The 22,094-nt window shown below is 65.5% G+C and overlaps 1 protein-coding gene across 4 annotated transcripts in view; it reads right to left on the reverse strand.

Annotated features, from left to right (window-relative positions):
• Window positions 1-439: 439 nt before the first annotated feature.
• The window catches only part of RXRA (retinoid X receptor alpha), an 88,576-nt gene continuing 66,921 nt past the window's right edge, over window positions 440-22,094 (reverse strand). For 3 of the 4 annotated variants that reach the window (XM_035015488.1, XM_035015489.1, XM_035015487.1), the window contains exons 5-10: window positions 13,973-14,142; window positions 11,085-11,214; window positions 9,229-9,361; window positions 7,413-7,504; window positions 5,607-5,712; window positions 440-4,015 (exon numbers count right to left, since the gene is read on the reverse strand). In XM_035015488.1, the coding sequence (XP_034871379.1) occupies window positions 3,868-4,015; window positions 5,607-5,712; window positions 7,413-7,504; window positions 9,229-9,361; window positions 11,085-11,214; window positions 13,973-14,142 (779 nt within the window). In that variant the 3' untranslated portion in view covers window positions 440-3,867. Of the gene's footprint in view, window positions 4,016-4,100; window positions 4,383-5,606; window positions 5,713-7,412; window positions 7,505-9,228; window positions 9,362-11,084; window positions 11,215-13,972; window positions 14,143-22,094 lie in introns of those variants that run through there. The other variant, XM_035015486.1, reaches the window with a different exon arrangement.

Raw genomic sequence — 22,094 nt, forward strand, 5'->3', positions numbered from 1 at the left:
CGCCGGACCGAGAGCACCAGAGGATAGACACCATCGCCCAACTGCGGCCGCGCCCGGCCCAGCCCCCGGAGGGCGTGGCGACGAAGAGCGTCCATCACACGGGACGGAGCAGATGCGGTGTCATTATCTCGTTAGCAACGGGGCAGCCGGATGACATCACTCACTCTGTGGCCCAGTGTGTGAGCCGCTCGCCCACTCGGGCTCGGGCAGCCTGGGGCAGGGCGGGTGGCCGGTGCCCTAGGACGCGGAGGGTCCCGCACGGGCCGCGGAGCAGAGCAGGCCAGGGAAGGAGCATGGCCGCGCGGGGGGCGGGGGGCGATGACCCGAGTCTGGGGCCTCACTGCCCTGGACCGGCCCCCGCCGGTCGGGCAGCAGCCCGGACGCCCGCCAGCCCCAGACAGGAAAGCCCCCGGCAGAACAAACGAGAACAGCGTGGTGATCTATTTTTAAACGCTCGTATTTTGTTTCTCCTCTCACGTTTTTCTGTGTTTTCCTTTCCACATTCTAACACCGCTGTTGGTCCGTGGCCTGCACCCACGGCGGTGTTCAGAGAACACGCAGGGAAGTGAGTTCACAGTCAAACAGGGTCTCGGGAAGGCCGGCTGGCAATGGGGGCAGAACAGAGCAAGGCTTCAAGAGTCACTCAGAAGGGGAAGAAACCCCTGACCGTCTGGGCCCCACCCCTGCCCGAAGGGAAACGTCCACGCAGCGGTTCGTACAAAGCCCATGCGCTCGTCCGCGTCCGAACGCTCCACTGAGAAAGCTCTCCTCCATCTCTAGAAGCAGAAACAAAACAAGTCCCACCCCCCCATCATCCAAGTATACATGAGGGATAAAATTACATTTGTACAAAAATAGATTTTTTTTTTTTTTACCTTTCCCGATGCTTTAGACATTTTCTCTCTACTCTCTGTATGTACTTGTCACCCTCTGAAGTGTCCGCGGCGCGTCCCGGCTAAGGCATTGCTGAGGATGGGGCCCGATAAGGCTGCTTGCTCCAAAGCATCTTAAAATAGATGCGCTCCTTGCCTTGGGATACTCACTCGAACCCGGATTTCACCAAAGGAGGGGTCCTTATGTACTTGCTTACGTGAAGCAAATTTATAGGAAAACGGGGGGAAAGTCTTGATTAAAAATAAAGACAGAACGTTGGTAACTGCCCCGCGGCTGCTGTCGGCGGCCTCGGCCCCCCGCGGTCTCTGTACAGCAGACGTGTCACATAGCACACCTGCGTGGACGGGGAGCGGGCCACGCGCCCCAATTCCGTGATGGGGACAACATCAGCTGATTACCCACTGGCCGTGCGTCCGCCCGGGCCCTGCTGGCGGCCCCCGCAGGTGAGGGGCCTCCGGCATGGTGTCCGCGCTTGTCACCGGCCCGAGTCCTCTAGAAGCCAGGGGCGCGGGGCCGTCTCTGCCTGGAGACCGCGTGCTTCCAGGTGCCGAGCGCAGGCCCGCTTCCAACGAGAGGCCCCCTGCAGACGCGGGCGTGGTCATCTTCGCTCCCCTGCGGCGGGAGCCCCGTCCCCGGTGTCCCCGCGGGGAAGTGAGTCCACGGCGCCGGAGGCACCCCGGGCTGGGCCGAGGCGGGGATGGGCAGAGGTGGCTAATGAGCTGATGTTAGTGCTATCTTTAGAAAATTAAAGATTGTCCCACCAAAATAATAATAATAATAAAAATAATTACAAAAATCACCGTAATTGAACCAGATTAATAACACTACTAACGGTCTGGTTAAATAAAACTCCTACCTCTCTACTGAGCCATGTGCATCTCCCCACTTAACCCCCTCCCCCAACAGCACTGAATGCATGACAAGGACAGCAGATGGATGAAGAGAGGACGGCCCCGCGTGCCCTCGGTGCTGGGCTGCAGGCTGGAGGGGCTGGGGGCTTCTGGCTTTCTATGCTGTAGCCTGGGGGCCTCGGCTTTCCGGCGAGCAGCCGGCGGGGGACGTTCTTAGGAAGAAGCTGACGCTCCAACAGACGCAGTCCTGGGCTTTCTCCGCTCGAGGCCCCCACATTCCCAAGGACCCCCAGGGAAGTGGGAGAGGGCAGGGCGTGGATGACGGGGTGCGTCTGGCTGCAGAAGGCACCGGGGGTGTCGGGTGTGGGGCAGTCTACCGTTCCCACAGCTGGGGGGACCCCGAGAGGGAGCCCCCAAGGGTGCCACATCACTGCCACAACCGAGCCTCCAAAGGCTGCCGAGTCTGGGAGCTGGGCGGGCCCTACACGCCCCGCCCCTACCGCCCACGTGGCAGGGGACACCTCCCCACGTCACAAGCGGGCGGGTGACAGAGGAAGGCGGCTTTTCTGCGGTCTTCTGGAGCCTCTGCCTGGTGCCTCGCCTTCAGCTTGGCTGGGGACCCTGGAAGGCAAAGCAGGGACACCTCCTTCCCCACGGGGCCTGGAGACCCCTCCCTGCCTTGCCCCAGCTGGGGAACCAGACTCTGGGGAAGGCATCCCCCTCCACCCCGGGCTGCTCATGGGGGCCACAGGAGGGAAGCCAGGCTACAGAGCAACCCCTCAGGAGCTGCCCGCATCACCCCCACCAGTGATGAACGCTGGGTTCCTGGAGTAGGAGGCGTAGGACTGGAAAGTACTCAGACCAAAGGGAGGGCATTACAGTGCAAAAGAAGCGGGTTCAACCTGAGAGAGCCCCTGCACGCCCAGAGCCCAGAGCGCCCCAGCCCAGGAGGCTGCGCCCCTGCCCAGCTCGGTGGAGACGCTACAGAAGCAGGCACGGCCTGGCCTGGGGAGCCGTCAGCCAGGGCACGTGTTTGAAGGGGCCCCACATCCGGCTGTCCCCGAGGGGCAACCAGCTGCAGGCCCAAGGACGCTGGCACGCCACAGTCCCCGATTCCAAGAGGCTCCCACACAGGACAGGCCGCCAGCAGAGAGGGCCTCTCTGCCAATAGCTCTAGGAAGCAACGCCACCTGCCCCTTCCCGCCGGGCTTACGTGCCCCCAAGTCCCTCCCCTCTGCACACCCGCCGTGGGTCCCCGGCTCCCTCCAAGTGTGCACAGCTGCTGAACACCCCCTGGGGAACGCACCCTCCTTCCTCCCATCCCTGTGGGTCTCCCAGGCCCAACCTCTGCCCATGACAGATCAGCACGGCCCAGGACTTCAGGGAAGGCCAGGAAGCGGGCTACCCTGCAGAGACCGGGGGCGGGGCGCTGCCCCTCAGCACAGATAGCAGACAGAACCGAGGGCGGGCCGTACACGGGGTCTGCCTACCCCGGCTTGTGTGAGGCTGTGCGGGGGGAGAAGTGGAAGCCAGGGTGACGCGAAGAGAAAAGCAAGGTGGGGAGGTGGGTGACCCCAGTCCCTGCAGCCTTGAGGGGGGCCCAGAACCCTGCACGGAGGTCGGCTCATGTCCTGCTTGGCTCGGGGGCGACACTGCAAGTCATCTTTGGAAAAGGGGCTTCTCGCCCTTCACTGTGAGGGAAGGGAAGCCTACTCGCCCCAGAGCCCCCCTCGTCCTCCCGGGGGGCAGGGCGGGTCTTCTGCGCTCTGCTCCTGAGCCTGGGTAGGGCGCCTGACAAGAGGCGACGGGGGTCACTCCAAACACAGGAGGGGAGCACGGGATGTTCCCAACGCCGAGGGTGGCTCGGGGGCAGGGCCTGCAACCCGGAGAGCCGCCCCCACTGCCCAGGGAAGCGTGCGGGCCTGGCCGGGCTCACAGCAGTTCCAGCCCCAGGAAAGCCACGGCCCGGCTTTGCGGGCGAGGAGCACTGAAAACAGCGAGGTGGCCACGCTCGGAGACTTAGCAGGCTGCGCCCCCACATCCGCAGAGGCCAGGCAGAGAAGGGGCGGGGACGGGGCTCAGCTGAGAAGAGCGGCCAGGCGGGGCGGCCGGGCCGGCGGGCCTAAGTCATTTGGTGGGGGGCTTCTAGCATTTCCATGAGGAAGGTGTCGATGGGCGTGTCCCCGATGAGCTTGAAGAAGAAGAGATGTTCCAGGCACTTGAGGCCGATGGAGCGCAGAGCCGGCAGGCGGAGCAGCAGCTTGGCGAACCTGTGGGAGGGCCGGGTGAGGGCGAGCTGGGCCGTCCTCCCACCCTCCACCCAGCGCCTGGCGACCTCCTGGGGACAGAGCTGGTCCCGAAGCCGCAGCAGCAGGGCCCGGCCTGCGCGGAGCCTGGGGGGGGCCAGCCCCTCAGGCAGCAGAGAGAGCAGGCCAGGGCCTGGGAGCAGGAGTGTGCTGGGTGGACACGAAGACCCCGAAGAAGGCCTATGGAGTAGAGACCTGGGGTGAAGGACCAGAGGCAAGACGGTGGCTGAGCTGGTGCAGGCTCAGTAGGGCTTCATGGGAAAGTTAAAATACGTGGGTCTTCTCCAAGGGCAACAGGGAGCCACGGCAGGATTTTAAGCAGGGGAGAGAGCTACAAAAACGGATCTGAGTATCAGCAATGCCTCTGGCTGCAGTGGGGAGACCAAGGTGGAGTGGCTCCTGGGCCAGGGGAGCAGGTCTGTGCTCAAGCAAGCCTCCGCTCATAAAGCATCGGCATCCCGTGTGCCCCAGGCCAGCGCCCACCCCTTCCCCAGAAATGGCTCTGCTGGAGCTGAGCCAGAGGCCCGATCCCAGGCCCTGCCCGGCCCGGTCGGGGGGGGGGGGAGGGAGGGGGGCGGAGAGACCGAATTGGGGAGGGCAGCGGGAGGTGCTGGGGCTCTGGGAGGAGGGACGCCAGGCTCAGCTTCTCGGCTGCCAAGGACAGTGCCCTGTCCCCTCCGGGGATGTCCACAACCGTCCCCCACAACGGCATGGACCCTCATTAATTATTCACAACGTCTGTATTTCAGGGGAGAAAGCCCTGTGGTTGGCGGCCACACAACCCACGTTTTAAAGGCAAAAACGCAGTGTAGAGGCTGGACCGGGGCCAGGGAAAGCTGTTTTCTGCTGAGCTGGCGAGATGGGCTGTGGCGGGGAGCCAGGAAAAACAAGCAGGCCGGCCCTCCGTCCTCCCCGGCAAGTCTCACTTTAAACCAAACCAGATGGGGGCTGCGAGGGGCCGGGCACAGTCACCCGTGTGTGCGGCTGAGTGGGCGCCAGGCCGGGGCGGGGGGGGGGGGGGGGGGGGGCGGGGCAGAGGGAGGCCTGGCGCCCAAGGGTGGGGGGCACGCGCCCTCCGAGAGACACCTTATTGGAGGGAGGGACACGAATCAGGACAAGACTTGCGAGAGCACCAAGCCATAAACAGTTCACCGTCCCCGCAACCGTGCGCCCGGCACTGCGGGCCCGGGAATGAGACCCCAGCCCTTCCGGCGCCCACACAGCCCTGCACACGTGTACAAAGCACCCACTGTGTGCCAGTGTCCATCCCGGCTGGGGGTAAGCACGCCAAGGCCCTGCCTCCAGGGATTCCCTTGAGGGGCAGAAGCGCCCCGGCTTCAACCTCGTGCTCTGCAAGGACAGGCCCTTGCTGCACACGGACCGGTGTTCTGGGTGGGCGGCAGGAGCGCGAGAGCATGCACTCACTCGGGGGCGCGGGGGCACGCCGCCTTCTAATTCACACAAGGTGCCAGAAGGGCTGGGGGCCGTCTTGCTGGGGCAGGGGGTCATGAGACCCTGAGGCCCCCCAAAAGCAGGGGCCGGGCGGGGGGCTCACCTTCCCGGCTGCTCGGGGTACTTGTGTTTGCAGTAGGCCTCCAGGGACGCGTAGACCTTCTCCCGCAGCGCCTCCACCTCCGCTGGGTTCGAGAGCCCCTTGGAGTCTGCAGGGGGAGGGGCCGCAGGTCAGAGGCCTCGGCCCAGAAGGCTGCGCGGGGCACCGGGGCACTCAGGCCCGCTCCCTCACGTCCCCGCTCGGCTGGGGCCAGCAGCGGCGGGGCAGGCTCTGCCCCCGGGGAGGCCGCCCCGGGCTTGAGTCCCGGCTTGCCACTCGCTGGCCACATGCGGCCCATCCCTGGACTTCCCTGCACTCAGCTTGCCCATCGGGGGTCAAGTGCAACCAGCTGCCCTCACCTTCTCCTGGTTACCACGGCAACCAGGCTGAAGCCGGACCCTGGCTGCCTTCAGGACTCAGTTCCTTTGAGAGGGAGGAAAGCTCAGAACTGTCACCCCCAACAGCCAGCCCCACACAGGGCAGTGGGGGGAGAGGCCGACAGCCAGCCTGAGCCCTGGGACCCTGGAGGCAGGAGCCCAGTCTGGAAGGCGCTCTGCCCGTGGACAGAGATGCCTGGGACCTCAGCCACCAAAGCCTCCAGGGCCCAGGGGTGGGATCTAAGGAGGATGGGACAGACGTTCCAGGGCTTAAGCGGGTGAGCCGTCACGGGCCTTCCTGACCCAGTCAGAGCCCACCCATACCAGGCACTCCTCTCAGCTTCCCTGTCTCCTGGGGTTTCCCACGACCCGACAAGCCAATGGAGATGAACCCCTCTCTCTCCATAGCGGCCACCACGTGGTGTCATGCTAGGGCTCACAGGCCCTGGGTCTGGCCCCAGCCAAGTGTGGCCCATCCTGATGGCAGAGGGGACAGAGGCTGGAGACCACAACTGCCCGCCTGGAGCCATCTGAAGCCGCTGGCCCCAAGTGGCTCCGCGGTGGGACAGACCTGCTGTCAGGTCGCCTGAGCCACAGACTGGGGGGCTCATGCCAGCACGGCCCCTGGCAGCCTGACACCCCAGCAGGCGCACCGGGGTCCAGCGTGAAAGCCGCAGGTAGTCTGGGGCCCTGGGCACCTTGGGAATGTGCCAGGCTTCTCCGTAGCTCAGCACCCCAAGGCCCTGGGGGGGGCCCTCAGCGCCAGCCACGTCCTTCCAACAGCCTTACACCCTGGGGGACAGGGAAGCCGTGCCAGCAGCCAAGCCACACACAACTGGATGGAACGGGGACCCCACCCGGCAGGGCTAAGATGCGCGGCCCCGCCTCCCATGCTGGCAGGACCACAGGCTCGGAGCATAAACCCGGGGACAAAATACCCCCGGAAACGGGCTCTCCCCACGAGAAGACACTCCTCTCCCACAGCCAGACCCCTCCGTGCTGGAGCTCATGGAAGGCAGGAGGTCAGGGCCCACCACCCCTGGCGCCATCCCGGCTTCCCCGCTGGCTGGCCAGCGCCCCCAGCTCTCCCCAGAAGCCCGCAGCAGCCCCGAGGGACACCGCCCCTCCACGCCCCCACCCACCGTCCGGGCTCCCGGACTTGGCCACGAGAAGCTCATGAAGAGGCTGCCTCCTCTGGAGCCCAGGATTCCGGGCAAAGTGGGGCCACACTTTGGATGCAGCGCCCAAACCACGAAGGGTGAGCACAGCTCCCCGAGCCACGCCGCATGGAGCGTTCACAGGAGCCACGAGAAGGTGGCATGGCCAGTCTACCCTCGCGAGGAGACGGGCGACTGGCCCCACAGCACAGCACCAGCGAGCGCTCGGGGCCCGAGGCCGGACAGCAGGCCGCGCGCCAGGGAGGAGGCCGTACCGGGGTTGAAGAGGACAATGGCACGCAGGCAGCCCAGCTCCGTCTTGTCCATCTGCATGTCCCGCATCTTGGACACGAGCTCCGTCAACACCCTGCAGAGGAAGCAGGCCAACACCGCCGCCCCGGTCAGACTGTGCCCCCGCCTGGACCACCCCTGCCCCAAGAAAGACCCCATGGACTGACTCGGGATGCTGGGCGTGGACCTGGAGAGCCGATGGAAGGGCGAGGCCACACGGGGATGCTGCCGGCTCCCACGCCCGGCCTGTCCCCTCCCACCCGGAGAGGCGCTTGCTCTCCTGCCCTCAGGACGGTCTGCATGTGGGATCTACCAGGAAGGGGCCCCGCGACCACTGCACGGAGGGGAGCCAGGGACCCAGACACGTAGGGCTAGTCCACTGCCGCGGCTCCCCACAGCCTGAGGCCGCTCCCTGGGGTCCACAGGAAAGCTGTTCTCCCCAGGATGTGGCCCTCCTTTATCCTCCCTAGCTGCCAGGGGGGGTTCTGCTTCTTGTCACCAGGCATTCACAGCCAAAGGCAGAGAGCAGAACTCTGAGCCACCCTCGGCTGGCCCAGCCCCTACAGGCAGTGGTGTCCTGCCTCCGTGGCCTGAGCTCCCCGACCTCCTCCACCTACTCACTGGCCCCCAAAACTCGACGGCCATGCCCAGGGAGTGCTAAGTGCTCAGTGAGGCTGGACCACAGGGGAACAAAGGATGGTGGCCTGGGGAGGGCCTGGACGGTCACCCCGAGGAGTCGGGGAGTCCCCGAGGGTCTGCAGGCTGCAGAGGAACAGATCCCCGGGAGCCTGGAGGACAGACTGGGAGGGGACGGGCGCTCCAGAGGGTGCCCCGAGGCCGGGGTCCCCCGCTCTATTCACTCGGAGGGCAAAGGGGAGCTGGTTCTCTCTGATGTTGCTCGCTGGGGTCTAACCCCGCACCTCCGTCACCATCACCTCTCTAGCAGCTGGACGCAGAACCGGCAGCTCGGAGTGTGGCAGGGGCTGCATTTCTAAACCAAAGCAGACCTCAGGAGGCTGTACTCTCTAAAACGGCTTCTGTGGACAATAAAACGCTGCACTCGCTAACCGCCTTTGGTGGCACCCCATACATTAGCTTGTTCAAGGCCCTGAAAAGTCCTGCAGCGAAGACACATCTATCCACTGTTCAGACCAGCACTTGCCAGGAGACGTGGCCACAACCCCCGTCTGCGCTCGGCACGTCCCAGGAAGCTCACGGACTACTTCTCGGTTCTACCAAAGGCCCCGCGGGGCAGCACGCTTCCTGAGTTTACGTTCCCGGGGTGACGGCGGGGGCTCTGCTCGCCTCTCACTGCGGAGCTCCCCCACTCGGGGGCTCCCTGGGAGCTGGCCACCACCTCCCCTCCCCTTGGCTGAGGCGCACGCCACCCAGGGCCCCGGAGCCGGAGCAAGGCGGACTGCGTGTCTGGAGAGCGACCAGAATGGAGAGGCGGGGCCGCCGCCCAGCCCAGCCCTGCCCCTCCGCGGGGGTGCCGGGGAGCGCAGGGGTGCGGGGAGGGGCAGGCGTGGCAGCACACACAGGGCTGGGGGCTCGCGGGCTCCCGTGCTGCGGTCATGGCTCGGGACACGGCAGCCGCTGCGTGACGGTAACTACGCTGGAATCGCCTCCTGTCGGAAGGTGTAGGTTCCTTCCCGGGCGGGATGTCAAAGAAAAGAGCCCGAGAAACAATCCGCACGTTCCGCCCGTTCCCAGCGCACGGGCTTGCAGAGACGCGAACCTCCACCTTCGCACTACTTCCACATGGAACAGAACGCGTGCGGAGCGGGCCGCGGACCCCACCTGTCGAAGATGGCGCCCACCCCTGCGCTGTGGGCGCTGTTCCGGTGGACGTGCAGCCCGGTGGCCAGGAGGATCCCGTCCTTCACGGCGATGGACCGGTGGGAGAAGGAGGCGATGAGCAGCTCATTCCAGCCTGAGGGGAGGAGGGTGCACGGTCACACGGCTCTGTCCCCCCCCCCGATGGGGCTGCTGCTGAGCCCCACAGGCCGCGGGCTGTCGCACAACATCCCACAGCGGGCTCTGTGGGCCCCACCCCCATGAGTGTGCCACAGAAATGAGGTCCCGAGCACCGATGTTCGGGCAAGGCCTCTTTCTTCCATGGTGCAAGCTCGGGCAATAAAGGTCCTGAGAAGTCCCGCACAGAGCACCTTCTTGGGCTCTGTGTCACCCAGCTGCTCCCAAACCCATGTGCCCAGGGAGGTCTCTTCCCACAAAAGCAGGATGCTCGTGCCACGGAGGATGTGGGGGATTCTCTGTGGGGCGGCCAGAGAGCAGCTGCCCACCCGGTCCCAAGCAGCAAACTCTCCAGTTACCACGTGCTGCACGAGGCACCAGGAGACAGTAAATCCTTCAACTGAAATAAGGCGCGTCAGAGCCTCAGGCAAACGACACTCTCTCTACGTAAGCTCCTGGCTCAGACAAACTGGTGTAGGCGTCAGTTAAGAAAAAGCCTGGAAGCAAAACTTGAGATAGAAATGATTTCGGCGCTGGGTTCTCAATGACTCCTGTGGACGGAAGCCCCAAGCCAATTCCACAGAGCCTGCCCTGTCCACAGCCACGCTGCCCACGCCTAGAAGGCTCTGGGCTCCGTGGCACACAACGTCGCACGGGCTAGCCCACTTCGCACTGACTACAATCCTACAGAACAAGGGACAGCCCCGTCTTCCAGAAGGGGAAACTGAAGCCCGGGGCAGGGTAGGGCTTACCCCATCACACAGTGAGTCCGGCCCCCCGGCCCCCGTCGCCTTCCCCTGGTGGCTCTGGGTGTTGGTGTTATGCCCCAGCTGGAGTGAAAGCTCTTCCAGAAGGTGCTCCCGGCCCCCTCCCAGGCCCACAACGCCGGGGATGAGAGTTCTGTTGGGGGCAGAGCCGGCCCCAAGTGCATCTGTTCCCCCCATGGTCCCCCCCAGGGCAGGATCACTCTGCAGTCACTCTGCCTCTCTCTGTCATTGCCCCCCACCCTACGGCCTGCCCAGCCTCCCCCTACCTCTGGGCTGGCTGCCACCTCTCCCGCTGCCCCAAGCACACCCAGAGCCTGGCAGGCACGGGGCCAGGCTGCCCTCTGACGTTCCCGCAGCGCCCAGCACGTGCAGATGGCCCGGCAGGACAGGGGGTGCTCCCTACCGGCCCCCCCGAAAGGCCCAGCCCCAGCAGAGCTGGTGCACCCATCCCTCTGGCAGGAACCTGCACCAAAGACCCTAGTCTCCGCGGAAACTCGGTCTCCACTTGGCATGCCGGGCACACGTTGGGAACCGGGCCTGACCCGAACCCCAAAGCCTGTGCTCCCACCCCACTTGCCAGCACTGCAACCCCACGCAGAGGAGAAGCGGAGGCCTCAGTGCGGCGAGAGGGCAGAGCCCAAACCCTCCAGGGCAGCCCGTATTGGGCACACCACCCCCGCCCTCCCCAGAGGTCCCCAGACAGCCCTCGACCCCTCCGAAGGCCACTTAGAGACCCGAAACCAATGACCTCCTTATGGGTGGGGGCAGCAAGGCCAGAGGGGGGCAGGGCCCAGGTGGGAGCCCCACACCGCGGAAGAAAGGGGTGTCCCAGGGTCCCACCCTTCCATGGGTGTCCAGGGACCCTGCCCTCTCCCTCCTGTATCTTCCCCGGCCCGGGCCAGCCAAGCCACTTACCTGCTCTCAGCAGGATGACCTGGTCGTCCAGCGGTAGCTCAGAGAAGTGCGGGATCCGCTTGGCCCACTCGACCAGCGTGAAGAGCTGTTTGTCTGCTGCCTGGCAGATGTTGGTGACGGGGTCGTTGGGCTGGGCAGGGGGAGAGGCACGCAGTGAGCGCCCGGCTGGGAACATGGCCCAGACCGGACCCCCCACCCCACGTGCTGTACCTGCCCTGGGCTGAAGAAGGGCCCCAGGGACCGTGTCCTAATCCCCTGAGCCTGCGGGTGGTGAGCCTGTGGCTGGTGCCACTCCATGCTTCCCTTTGCAGGCATGATCGAGGAAGGGGTTTTGAGGTGGGAGGGCCTCCGGATGACAGGTGGGCCCAGTGTCAGCACAGGGTCCCCGCAGAGGGAGGCAGGGGTCAGAGACGGGAACCCGTGAGCAGGAGGGAAGCCGCTGGCTTGATGCTGGAGGAGGGCCTGGGCCGAGGACGCGGAGCCTCCAGCACCGGGAAGGGCAAGGGGACGTCCTCCCCAGAAGGAACCAGCCCTGGGGACACCGCGACTCTCGTCCTGTGCCGCTGACCGTGGACTTCGGACCTCCAGGACCGTAAGAGACTAAAATTGGTGCTGTTGGAAGCCCTCAGTGTGGGGGCCGAGTGACCCCAGGGCACAGTCGCGGAAACCTAGGTGCAGCCGTGAGTGCCGAGCTGGGGTGGGACTCTGAGGGGAGTAGACAGTGCTGGCCCCTCCGGGCCACTTCTTCCTACTTCCCTCTGGGTGTGGAGACTGCACACAGATGGGGGCATCAGAGGCCTTTCCAGAAAGTTCTGGCCAGAAGGGAACTCTCCCCTCATTGTCACAGATGAGGAAACCAGGCAGGCCTCAGTGGGGCCCCTCCCTGGCTCCTGGCTGGTGGACCCTCTGGGCCCTGAGCGAGGGGGAGGACAACAACCACACACGACGGCCGGGGGGTCCTCTGAAGAGCTCCCACCAACAGAAACCATCTGCCCTAAAGAGAGGTGCGGTCTGAACTCCCGGGGCCCGCGGGAAGGGCCCACCGAGGGCGCGCGTGGGACGCCTGGTGACAAACTGGCAGAGGCCACCGGGTCAGAAGGGGCTGGCGTGTGCCGATGGGGACATGGAGCTGCAGGGACAGGCATCAGCCACGGCTTCTGGGGCACACGGGATCCCCAGCCCAGGGTGCCAGCACCCAGAAGCCCCCCACACTGGCCCTCACCCCAAGTCCCTCCTCTGTCCCCTCAGCAGATTCTGTGCAATGGGGCCACGTGCCCCAGCCCAGCACCCCCAGGGGCACTCCTCACCCTGTGATTCACGCGGGCACAGAGGCTGGCCTGCGCGGGGTCCCCAGCTCACGCGGCGACACGCCCAACAGCTAGCACACCAGAGGCCAGGGTCAGGTTCTAGCAGGCGCCACCCTGGCCAGGCTCTGCTCTTAAGAGGCTCGGGGCAGCCCCGTGAGGGGAGAGCCCAGGCCCAGGCAGGTGGAGAGGGGCCCAGGGAAGCCACGCAGGGGGGAGGTGGGGGGATGCGGGGGACACCTGGGAGGAGCCTAGAGCTCTGCCACAGGCTGAAGCCCAGGGAGCCAGCCTCCCTGGCCACTGGCTGTTGGCCCCCAGGAGCCCTCGAGGGGCCCAGAGCTGTCCCCAAGCCACTCCCGGGCAGGCTAGTGCCCTGACAGACGATGGCGGGACCCCCCAGCAGAGGCCCGAGGCTCCCCCAGGGCTCGAGAGCCGGCAGGTACCCTCCCGATGCGCTGCACTGCTAACAAGATGTCCCCGAAGGGGAACCCAGGCCAACCCAGAGGAAGCCGCGGCAAGGTCAGACGCAGGAAGGCAGGCACGTGCTGCCCCCGAGATGACAGGTACTCCCGCCCAGCCAGCCCCTCTGTGCGGCCCAAACCACGGGACGCCACGGCTTTTCCTAATAACGTCCTTACGTGACAAAACAAAAAGCTGACAGCCCTTTGTCCCTCGCCCAATGTTTTCTGGAGTTTCTGTTCAGTCGTGCAAGCCTCGGAGCTGGCCACCCCTCCCCTCACTGGGACGGGGAGGGGTCGAGCCCTGTGTGCACCTTCTCCCTGACGGGGCCCAGGGCAGAGTTCTGAGCAGGGCGCTGGTGTGCAGGAAGTGCAGGGAAGCAGGGACGGCCCACCACCCGGCCACAGTGGCCTCTCAGAGCATGTGGACCCTCCCGGCCTGGGATGAGGGTTGCGTGAGAGCGCCCACGGGACGAGCGGGCAGGGCACCGGCCGGAGCTGGGCCGTGAACAGCCGCTCATACGCCACCCCCAGCCACATGGCGGGGAGGGACAATTACCACGCCACACACCCACTACTCACTGCCGTGCGCTAGGGGACGGAAAGGAACCTCTGTGCCATGTCACAGGGCCAGGCCCATCTTCGCAGGGCCATGAAGGCAGGCCAGGGGGAAAGGGGCCCCCGGGAAAAGCGACACCTCAGGCCAGACAGAGCCTGAGGAGGAACAGAGGGAGCCACACGTGCAAAGGCCCTGGAGTTGCAGGAGCACAAGCGGGGTATGTCCAGCACGGCAGGGGCCACTCTGGGCCAGGCGGAGGACAGAGGAAGAGAGGCCGGTGTGACTTTAGGGCCGGCCACAGGGCTCTGATCCCAGCCCCGACCCCACATGAAGGCACAGTGAAACCTCCCCACGTCCTGCACACCTGGGGCAGGTGCAGGACGCCCAAAACCCAGCTGAGCAGTGGCCCCAGGCCACACGGAGCGGGAGAGTAGGTGCTGGCCCTCAGCATGGCCCGTGACAGCTGGAGCCTCCCATCCAGCAACACCCACCAGGGGCCAACAGTCCCCGAGCAATGCTGGCCCTTGCCGCCCCGGGGGAGGCCGTGTGGGCAGGGGAGGCGCTCACCGAGTTGGGGTTCAGCCCCATGTTTGCGTCCACATATGTCTCGGTCTTGGGCTCGACAGCCAGCTCTGCCTCCAAAATCTTCTCCACTGGCATGTCCTCATTGGCGCTGCTCGTGGACTCCACCTCGTTCTCGTTCCTGTCCTTGCCCCGCTGCCGTTCCTCCTGTACGGCTGTAGGGGGGAGGGGGACGGTCAGCCTGCAGCTCCCTCGGCAGTCCCCCTGCCATCGGGGTCCGAGCAGCCCAGCCCCGCCGAGCCAGTGTGCCCGCCAGGGCCGCCGAGGGAAGCGCTGCTCAGAGCTGGCCGAACCCCCGCCCCGTCCCTGCCCCAGGTCTGGCCTCCAGCAGCCACGCACGCCCAGAACACAGAGCACATCCACCCCTCGTTAACTCACACCCAACTAATGCCCACACCAGCACCCGCCCGGGGCCCGGTGTCCATCGGCCAGAGCACACAAGGCCCGGGTCTCACGCAGCTGACCGACAGCCCAGCAGAGGTCCCGAGGTGCAGTAAGGGCTTCAGTGGACTACGGAGTCAGACAAAGCCAGGAAGGCTTCCCAGAGGCGGCACGAGAAGACAAGGGGGATCGCTCAGGCAGAGAAGGCAGCGTACGCAGAGCCAGAGCAGGGCCGCTCCTGCCGGCTGGGGAGCCACCGCAAAGGGCACCAGCCGGGGCGAGGGCCGAGTTCCCGGACAGGGTCTGGCGTGCCACAGCAGAGAGACAGGATGGCACACACGTCTCCCGCCGCAGAAAGACGAGGGGGGCCCGGGGAGACCAGAAGCTGGAGCCAATCCCGAGCGTGAGCCAGGATGGCCTGGGCTGGCCCAGGGGGGGTGGGGGCAGCACTGGGGCTAGAGGGCTAAGCACAGGGGTGGTCAGAAGCCGATGGAAGGAGGCAGAGGGAGGCATTCACTGCCGCACGGAGACCCACGTGGACAGAAGGGAGGAGGCCAGGGCACCCCTGCGGCTGCGTGTTTGCAGAGCTCAGACTGCAGAGCCCATGCAGCTCAAGCTGCCTCTCCCAAGAGGGACCAGGCTGTGCACCCCACCCAGAGCCCCACGAGCACCTGACATGGCTCCTGAGGCTGCTGCAGCCTCCCAGGCTGACCCCCACCTCCAGCCCCTCTGCTCTGCTAGGAGCACCGAGGGCCCTGGACCGGGGAAAATGAGTCAGCAGCGGGGAGAAGTCACAGCCTGCGGCATGCTGAGGGGCTGGGAAGGGCTGTCTACGCTGCCCTGATACAGCCTGAGCCCACTAGGTATGCCGGGTGCACCTAGAGGCCATCACAGCTGCACCAGGGGGGGGCCTCCGCCGAGCCCACCCAAGCCCACCTTCTGTGGTCCTGCCCTCCTGAGCCAGACATGTTCAGACATCCCCCTCCACCAGAGCCCTGGGGTGACCATGGCCTCCGCAAGGCCGGCTCCTCAGTCCCTACCCCAGTCAAGGCCCTCAGATTCTTGGGGCCCCTGGAGATCCGACCACGGAGTGGGAGCTTGGTGAGGTGACTTCAGAGTGTAGCCTTGAGACCTCTGTCCACATGGCCATCCAAACCGAGAGGAAGGGCCTGGAAATGGCCCCGCGCTGCAGAGCCCAGGGGCCAGAGACCCCTGGGGAGTACCCGGGCACTGACGGGGCTGGGCCCACACCGGGTCCAGAAGGCTCCTCGTAAGAGGTGGAAGATTATCCACATGGCAGGCCTGGGTCCCTCATAACATGCCGAGTGGCACAGGCCGCTCACTCCCTTACCAGGAACCCCAGGGCTTTGAGAGCTGGGCAGGTTCTGGCAGCAGCTGGTCCTCAGGAGACAGCCCCAGGCAGCCCCCTACCCCAAAGACCCAGCAGGCCATTCTGCTGAGCCAAGCACCCCACAGACCTCATGGGCCCCGCAGAACCTTTACCTGGACAGACGCCCAGACCACCCGGACCCTCACCACCCCACTCCCTGGTTGCACCCTGAGCTGCGCCTTGGAGAGGGCCTGGAACACAGCCCGCTGCTGGGGGACCCAAGAGCAGAGCAAGAAGATCACGTACAGTGACGTCTGTGGGAAGCAGAACCTGCCCAGGGCACGCTCCCGCACAGGAGCCAGCTCAGGTCAGCTGACTCCGAGAGCTGCAGGACCTCTGGCCCACGGCCCAGCTTCTGGCCGGCCTGGAGGTGCGGGCTCAGCCAAGGGGCCTGGAGGCCCTCCCAAGGCTGCCGGCCAGATGCTGGTACCTCTCTCCCTCCACCAGGCCTTCCTTAAGCCATCTCCCACTCCTTGCTTCTGACCCATCCCAGACGGACATCCCCAAAGCCAGATCAGAGCCCCAGGCCCTCCAGAGCCTCAGCCTGGCACCCTATTCTCACCCCCTCACACTTTCCTGGGACTCCGCGCTCAGCACCCTCTTTCCTGGTCCAATGTCTTGGGGCAGTGCCTTCTGGAGTGTGGATGGTGTGGCCCCTCCCGGGGCTTCCTGAGCACTGTGGCCCCTGGGCCTCAGATGGGGCTCAGCCTCCTCTCTAGGGAGTGACACACAGTTCCTGGTTCTCGCAGATACCCACTGTCACGGAACCCCCGCCTTGAACTCCCAGGCCCACCCCCCTGCTCTGGCTTGGAGGGCCCGAACTCAGGCTGCCTGACCAGTCCCTCTCCCTTGTGGCTCCCTGCTGGGTTTGGCAAACGCTGAGGGACCGGCAGGAGGGAGGAGGGCGGGAGGATCTCAGCTGCCACCTCCTCCTAAGCCCACAGCTCCTGAGGAGCAGCCCTCTCCTGGGGTCCGCAAGCCCTCACTCCCCTCACTCCTCCAGCCCGGGGCTGGGAGGGCTGCCCGATGGTGCTGGCCCCAGGGGTCCCCCAGACCTGCCTGGTTCCCACAACACGGCCCACGGCTCCCTCACAGTTCACAGGAACACCTCTCGACCACCCGGGGGGCCCCAAGGGCAGGCCCCAGTCCCCCGTGCACTGACGAGTGGCCGTTTAGAGACAACCCCGTACCACAGGCTACACTCTCCGAGACCCAGAGCACTGACTCAAGCGGGGGACCTGCCGTCCACGTAGCAAGTCCAAGGACGGGCCAGCTAACACCTTCCCACCACACCGGCTGGGCCAAGGAGCCCGGCAGGAGGCCCTCAGAGTTCTTGCAAGCCTGGCTCTTCCAGAAACTCTGACAGCAGGGGGGGTCTGCAGAGGGCACTCGACCTGGCAGGCAGGTGGCAGGGCTGCAGCCGGCACGCTGATCTCCGGCCCCTCTCCAGCCAGGCTTCCAGACCCCAACATGGGCGGGGCCCGGGCGGGGGCTGGGCACCTCCTCTGTCACCCCCAAGGCCACAGTGCATGGGATGACAGGCCAGGAGAGCCACCCCAGCAATGTGGCCAGCAGCCAGGTGACGGACCCCGCATCCAGGCAGGCCCATGTCCCTGAGGCCCTGAGGATGGGGCGGTCCCCAGGGTCTGTGCTCTGGGCAGAATCCTAAGCTGTCAGAGCCAGGACATGGCTGAGAGGCGCCTCGCCTTACCAGCTGGGGAAACGGGCCCAGAGCAGCAGAGGGGCACGGCTGAGCTCACAGGACAGTGGGCGGCTCAGACAGCCGTGTGGCCCCGCTTCCTCAGGCCTGGAGGGGGGAACCACAGCGCTGGCCCCAGGCCGGACCCGTGACACACTCACGCCTCTATGCCTCCCGCCCCCACACTCTTCACGCGGAGCCAGGGGGATCTGCTCCCACGGCACAGACGGGACTGACCGGGTGGCCCTGAGTGTGGGGGCAGCGCCCAGAGCAGCGGTGGGTGGGGGTCCCCAGCACCTGCCTCCTCCGTGGGGGCGGCGCGAATTAATTAGCCAATGCTCCGTGAAGCACTTTGAAGCCGTGGAGGGCTGGCAGCTCTGAGCAGCATCATTATAAATATTATGGTTTTATTTATAGACGGCGGAGTGGGCAGGAGGGAGCCCGGGGATTTATGTTTTGCCAGCTCAATCACCTTTTAGATGTAGTCATGTTTGACTTACGTTCTGCTGGCGCCGGGAAGCCTCAGGCAAAAGGAGTCTGCGAACACAGGGCCTCATTATCCCCCCAGGCCTGAGCGCTGTGGGACCCCGGGAAGACTGGAGAGGCACAGGCTGGGGGGGGTCTACACCCAACGAGACCAGGGTCCCTGGCATCAGGGGAGATGCTGCTCCTCTCGGCCAGAGCAGGCCACCCCCGACCTGCCGTGCCCGCTGTCACCCCTCCAGGCTGCTGGGCAGGCAGGAAGCCAGGAGATGGGAAGGGGGCATCTCCAGGAGGAAGCGCCCCAGCCTGCTGCTTCCTCTGCTTTGGGCACTGCCAGCCGGCTGGGCCCTTCCTCTGTCCCTTGTGCAGCTCCCGGGGAAGGCAGGGCTGACGGTCACCAAAAGACCCTGGCCCAGCTCCCCTTCTTCAGACCCAGAGAAGGGATGCCCTGCAAACCGGGCTCTCTAGCTCAGAGAACAGATCCCTCCTGCCCTCAGGGCACTCAATCCAGGACAAGGAGTCAGTACGTGAGAGTGACCACACACCCACTCACACACACACGCTCTCCACTCTCCCACCCCACACCACCAGGCACAGGGCGGCCACTGCCCCGTTCGTCCCAACGAGCCCGCGGGGAGCCGGCTGCCGCCCCCACTGTCACATGTGGAAGCAGAGGCTCAGAGAGGCAGTCACTTGCTCGATGTTGACAGGGCAGCGCCGGAACCCAGCTGGGCTCTTTCTCCACAGTAGAAATGTGTGGGGCGATCGTGCACGCACACGCACACACACGCGGTCAGGCGACAGAGCTCAGAAAGCAAAGCCAGGCAGGAAGGAAGCAGGGAGAGGCCTTCCTGGAGGAGAAAGAAGGAAGCAGAGAGGCGGGCAGCCGGGCGACCCTCAGCCTGGGTCAGCGTCACCCCACGTGAGGGTCAGGTCCCCCCATCAGACAGGGGCACCAGCAGCCTCCCCCCAAGCCCTGCCACCCTGCGCTGCACCAGACAGGCCCGGGCTCAGCCTGGCGGACGGCTGGCATTTCCCACATGGGCCTCGGCCCCCACCTCCCCGGGGAATGCTGCAGAGCGAGTCCCGGGTAGTGCTTGTGTGCACAGGCCCCTGCATTGCCCAACAGAGATGCTATCTGCCCACAGCATCCCTCATTAGCTGGCACCGAGGAGGGGTCCCCATCAGCTCTGAGCCAGAGCGAGCCCCGCCCCCAAGCTCTCCCTGCGGTCAGCCGGTCCAGGTGCCAACCCCGAGCTGCTCCCTCCCGCACTGCACCGGGTGACGCCGTCTGGGTGCGAGCCTGCTTCCTCGCGTGTACCAGGGGTGTGACCACAAGCCTCCCTGAGGGGCCATGCAGCCCAGGCCAGCCCACGGAAGCCAACACCTCACATCCTACATGCTCTAGGCCAAGACCGCTGGGCACGCCCAGCCCCAGCCCCCGGGCTGCCATGCTGTCTTGTTGCTGCCAGGGGCCCCACCTCGGCTCCAAGACAACAGAAGGAAAGGAGCGGTTTCAGGACCGGTTCCGGGGGCCACGGCGGCTAGTTCCCAGCACCCTGCCACAGGCCTCCAGGCCTGGGAGACCCGTGGAGCTCCCTGCGGGGCCGGCACCAAAGTCCCACCGGGGCCGCTGGTCGCTCCGGCCAAGACAGGCTGTGCGCTGGGCCCCGCGCACCGGGAAACACGCCGCAGAGCCACACGCCAGGCAAGCACGGGTAAGAGGCCCGGCTTTATGCTGTCGTGTTTGAGGCACGAGAGAGCTGCACGTTCGTGACTTATAAATCCCGGACGAGGCAAAGGGGGGGTGGGTCCTGACGGGATCAGGTATTTATCTAACGGCCCATAAATGAGGCCTCGAGGGCCGTGTGCTGCCTTGGGAATGCGCCCAAAGCACCTGAGTTATCCATCTGACAAGAGAGCAAGGCCAGAGAAACACACAGGCTGGCGTGATTCTGGACCAAGCTGACGAGGGCAGCCCGGGCCTCCGGCCCCCAAGTGCCCACCTCTGCAGCCCATCTGTCTGTCTGGGAATGTAGGGCAGCAATCCCACAGCACGGGCGAGGGAACCAGAGGGAGTGCGGCAATGGGGCGGGGTGCCCAGTGAGGCCCCACACACGGCAGGTGCTTCCAACAGCCGCTCCCGACAAGACCCTGTCACTGTGGGCACTGGGGCAGGGGCCGGACCAGGCCTCCCAGCCCTGGGCCTCTGTGGCTCCACTGGGACAGAACAGGACCATCACCCACTCTCTCCCAGGCCTGGCAGGGGAGGGGGTCGCAGCTAGAGTCTGATGATGCCTAAGCTCCAAGCGGCCAGGCCGAGGGGGCCTGAGGAAGAGATCGGCATTTACTGGACCATCCAGGGACCCACGGGGGGGGGGGTCACTGTCTGAGGCTGGGAACAGCATCCAGGCCCCGCAGTGTGCTGTATCTGCTGATGTTCTCGGGCTTTGCGCACACCATGCCCTCCGGCTGGGCTCATACTCTCCCTGATATCCTTCCATTCTTAAGGCATCAGGCCGGACATCTGCCCGCAGCTGGGTTCCCCAATTGACACTGACTGCACCTGGGGGCCCTGCCTGGTAATGTGACAATCACTTTCAGTGGACACATGCCCACAGCTCACTGCCGCATGCCCAACACCCAGCATGGCGCCTGGCACCAGGAGTGCTGAGCTTGGCAAGCGAGTGGTCTCAGGCACTAACCCAAGCTCGCCCTGTGCTAGGGTGTCCTCGAGGGAGCCTGAGCCTCCCCCAGCATGCTGGCACCCGGCCTTCTGCCCAGGCCCCATGCCTGGGCACACAGCCTGGGCACACACCAGTCCGCTGCCCACCACGCGCTCACCCTGCCTGAGTTCCCATCCCAGCAACAACACTGCACAGACCACCCTCAGCAAGCCCTCCCTGATTATGGGGGCATCCAGAGGAACCAGGACCAGGTGCACCCCTCCTCTGGCTGGGCACGTGCTTACTCTGCCCCGTGATGGCCTAAAGGAATGGGAACAGACACCGGGAGCCAGAGGCCTAAGTCCCACCTGGCATGTGATCTCAGACAAGCCCTGGACGCTCTGGGCTTCAGTTTCTCGGCCTGTACAAGGACAAGTGGGTGGACCAAGCACTACAGGAAACAGGCCCCCTGATCAGAAAGACCTGGGGGCTCACACTCCGCATAGCCCGGGCCAGCCCCTGCAGCTCAGCGCCGGAGCCTCGCTCCCCTTGCCAGGAGTGGTGCCAACTGCAGGACGTCCCATGTCCTGCTTGCCCTTGTAGCCTCGAGCAAGAAATCCTGCAGGACTGTGTGGCCCAGCTGGGGTCTCAGTTTCTCCACAAGAATAACCGGGACTAAAACAGGAAATGAGATGAGAACTGCAGGCACCGCAGGTGACAGTCCTTGGTGGACTGGAGGCACCAGCCCGGGGACCCCGTCAGGAGCAGTGGTGGACAGATGGGGACAGACACACAGCCCCTGATCCCAGACAGCACCTCCCAAGGCCCACGGGGCCCCAGGCACGAAACCCAGCGAGATGAGCAGGGGCAGACTGTAACCCAGCGAATCCACCCAGGATGCAGGAGTCACCAAGCCGACAGATGGGGAAACTGAGGCCCACAGACGGCGAGGGGCTGGGCAGAGATCACACGGCCAAGTTGGGGCCAAGGGCTCAGACCCAGGTCTGGCTGAATCACCTGACAAGTTCAACGACCTCAGGGGAGTGTCCATGGTGTCCCTAACAAACGCTGTCGGTAAAACGGGCACCCAATCCAAGCCTGAGTCCGGCTACGCTGAGGACCTGGGTGCTGCTCGGCACCTCCTCCAGGTGGGCAGGAGGAGGCAAGGCTCAGGGTGACCCCGGGGCCACCCGCATGGCCTTGGGAGCTCCCTGCTCCACTCCGTGCCCTCTCCAGCGCTGCCCTGCCCTGGCCTCCTCGACCAGCCCCCCTCCAGACAGCCGGAACACGGCCCCTGGGCGCCTCCTGCCCGTCCCTCACCTCCAGCCTCTGCCCTCACTGTGCTTCCGCCCTCGCCCGGGCCCTGGGGGCCATGCTCTGGGCCGCCAGGACCTTGAGGCGGGGGCTGTGAGCAACGCGGGCCCGCCCTTTCCAAAGGGCTGGGAGGATGCTCGCAGGCCCCTCTGTGATCCCGGGGCCTGGCAGCAG

The sequence above is a fragment of the Mirounga leonina genome, unplaced genomic scaffold, assembly GCF_011800145.1.
Source record: "Mirounga leonina isolate KUSES-001 unplaced genomic scaffold, KU_Mleo_1.0 Mir_170, whole genome shotgun sequence".
Classification (NCBI taxonomy): domain Eukaryota; kingdom Metazoa; phylum Chordata; class Mammalia; order Carnivora; family Phocidae; genus Mirounga; species Mirounga leonina.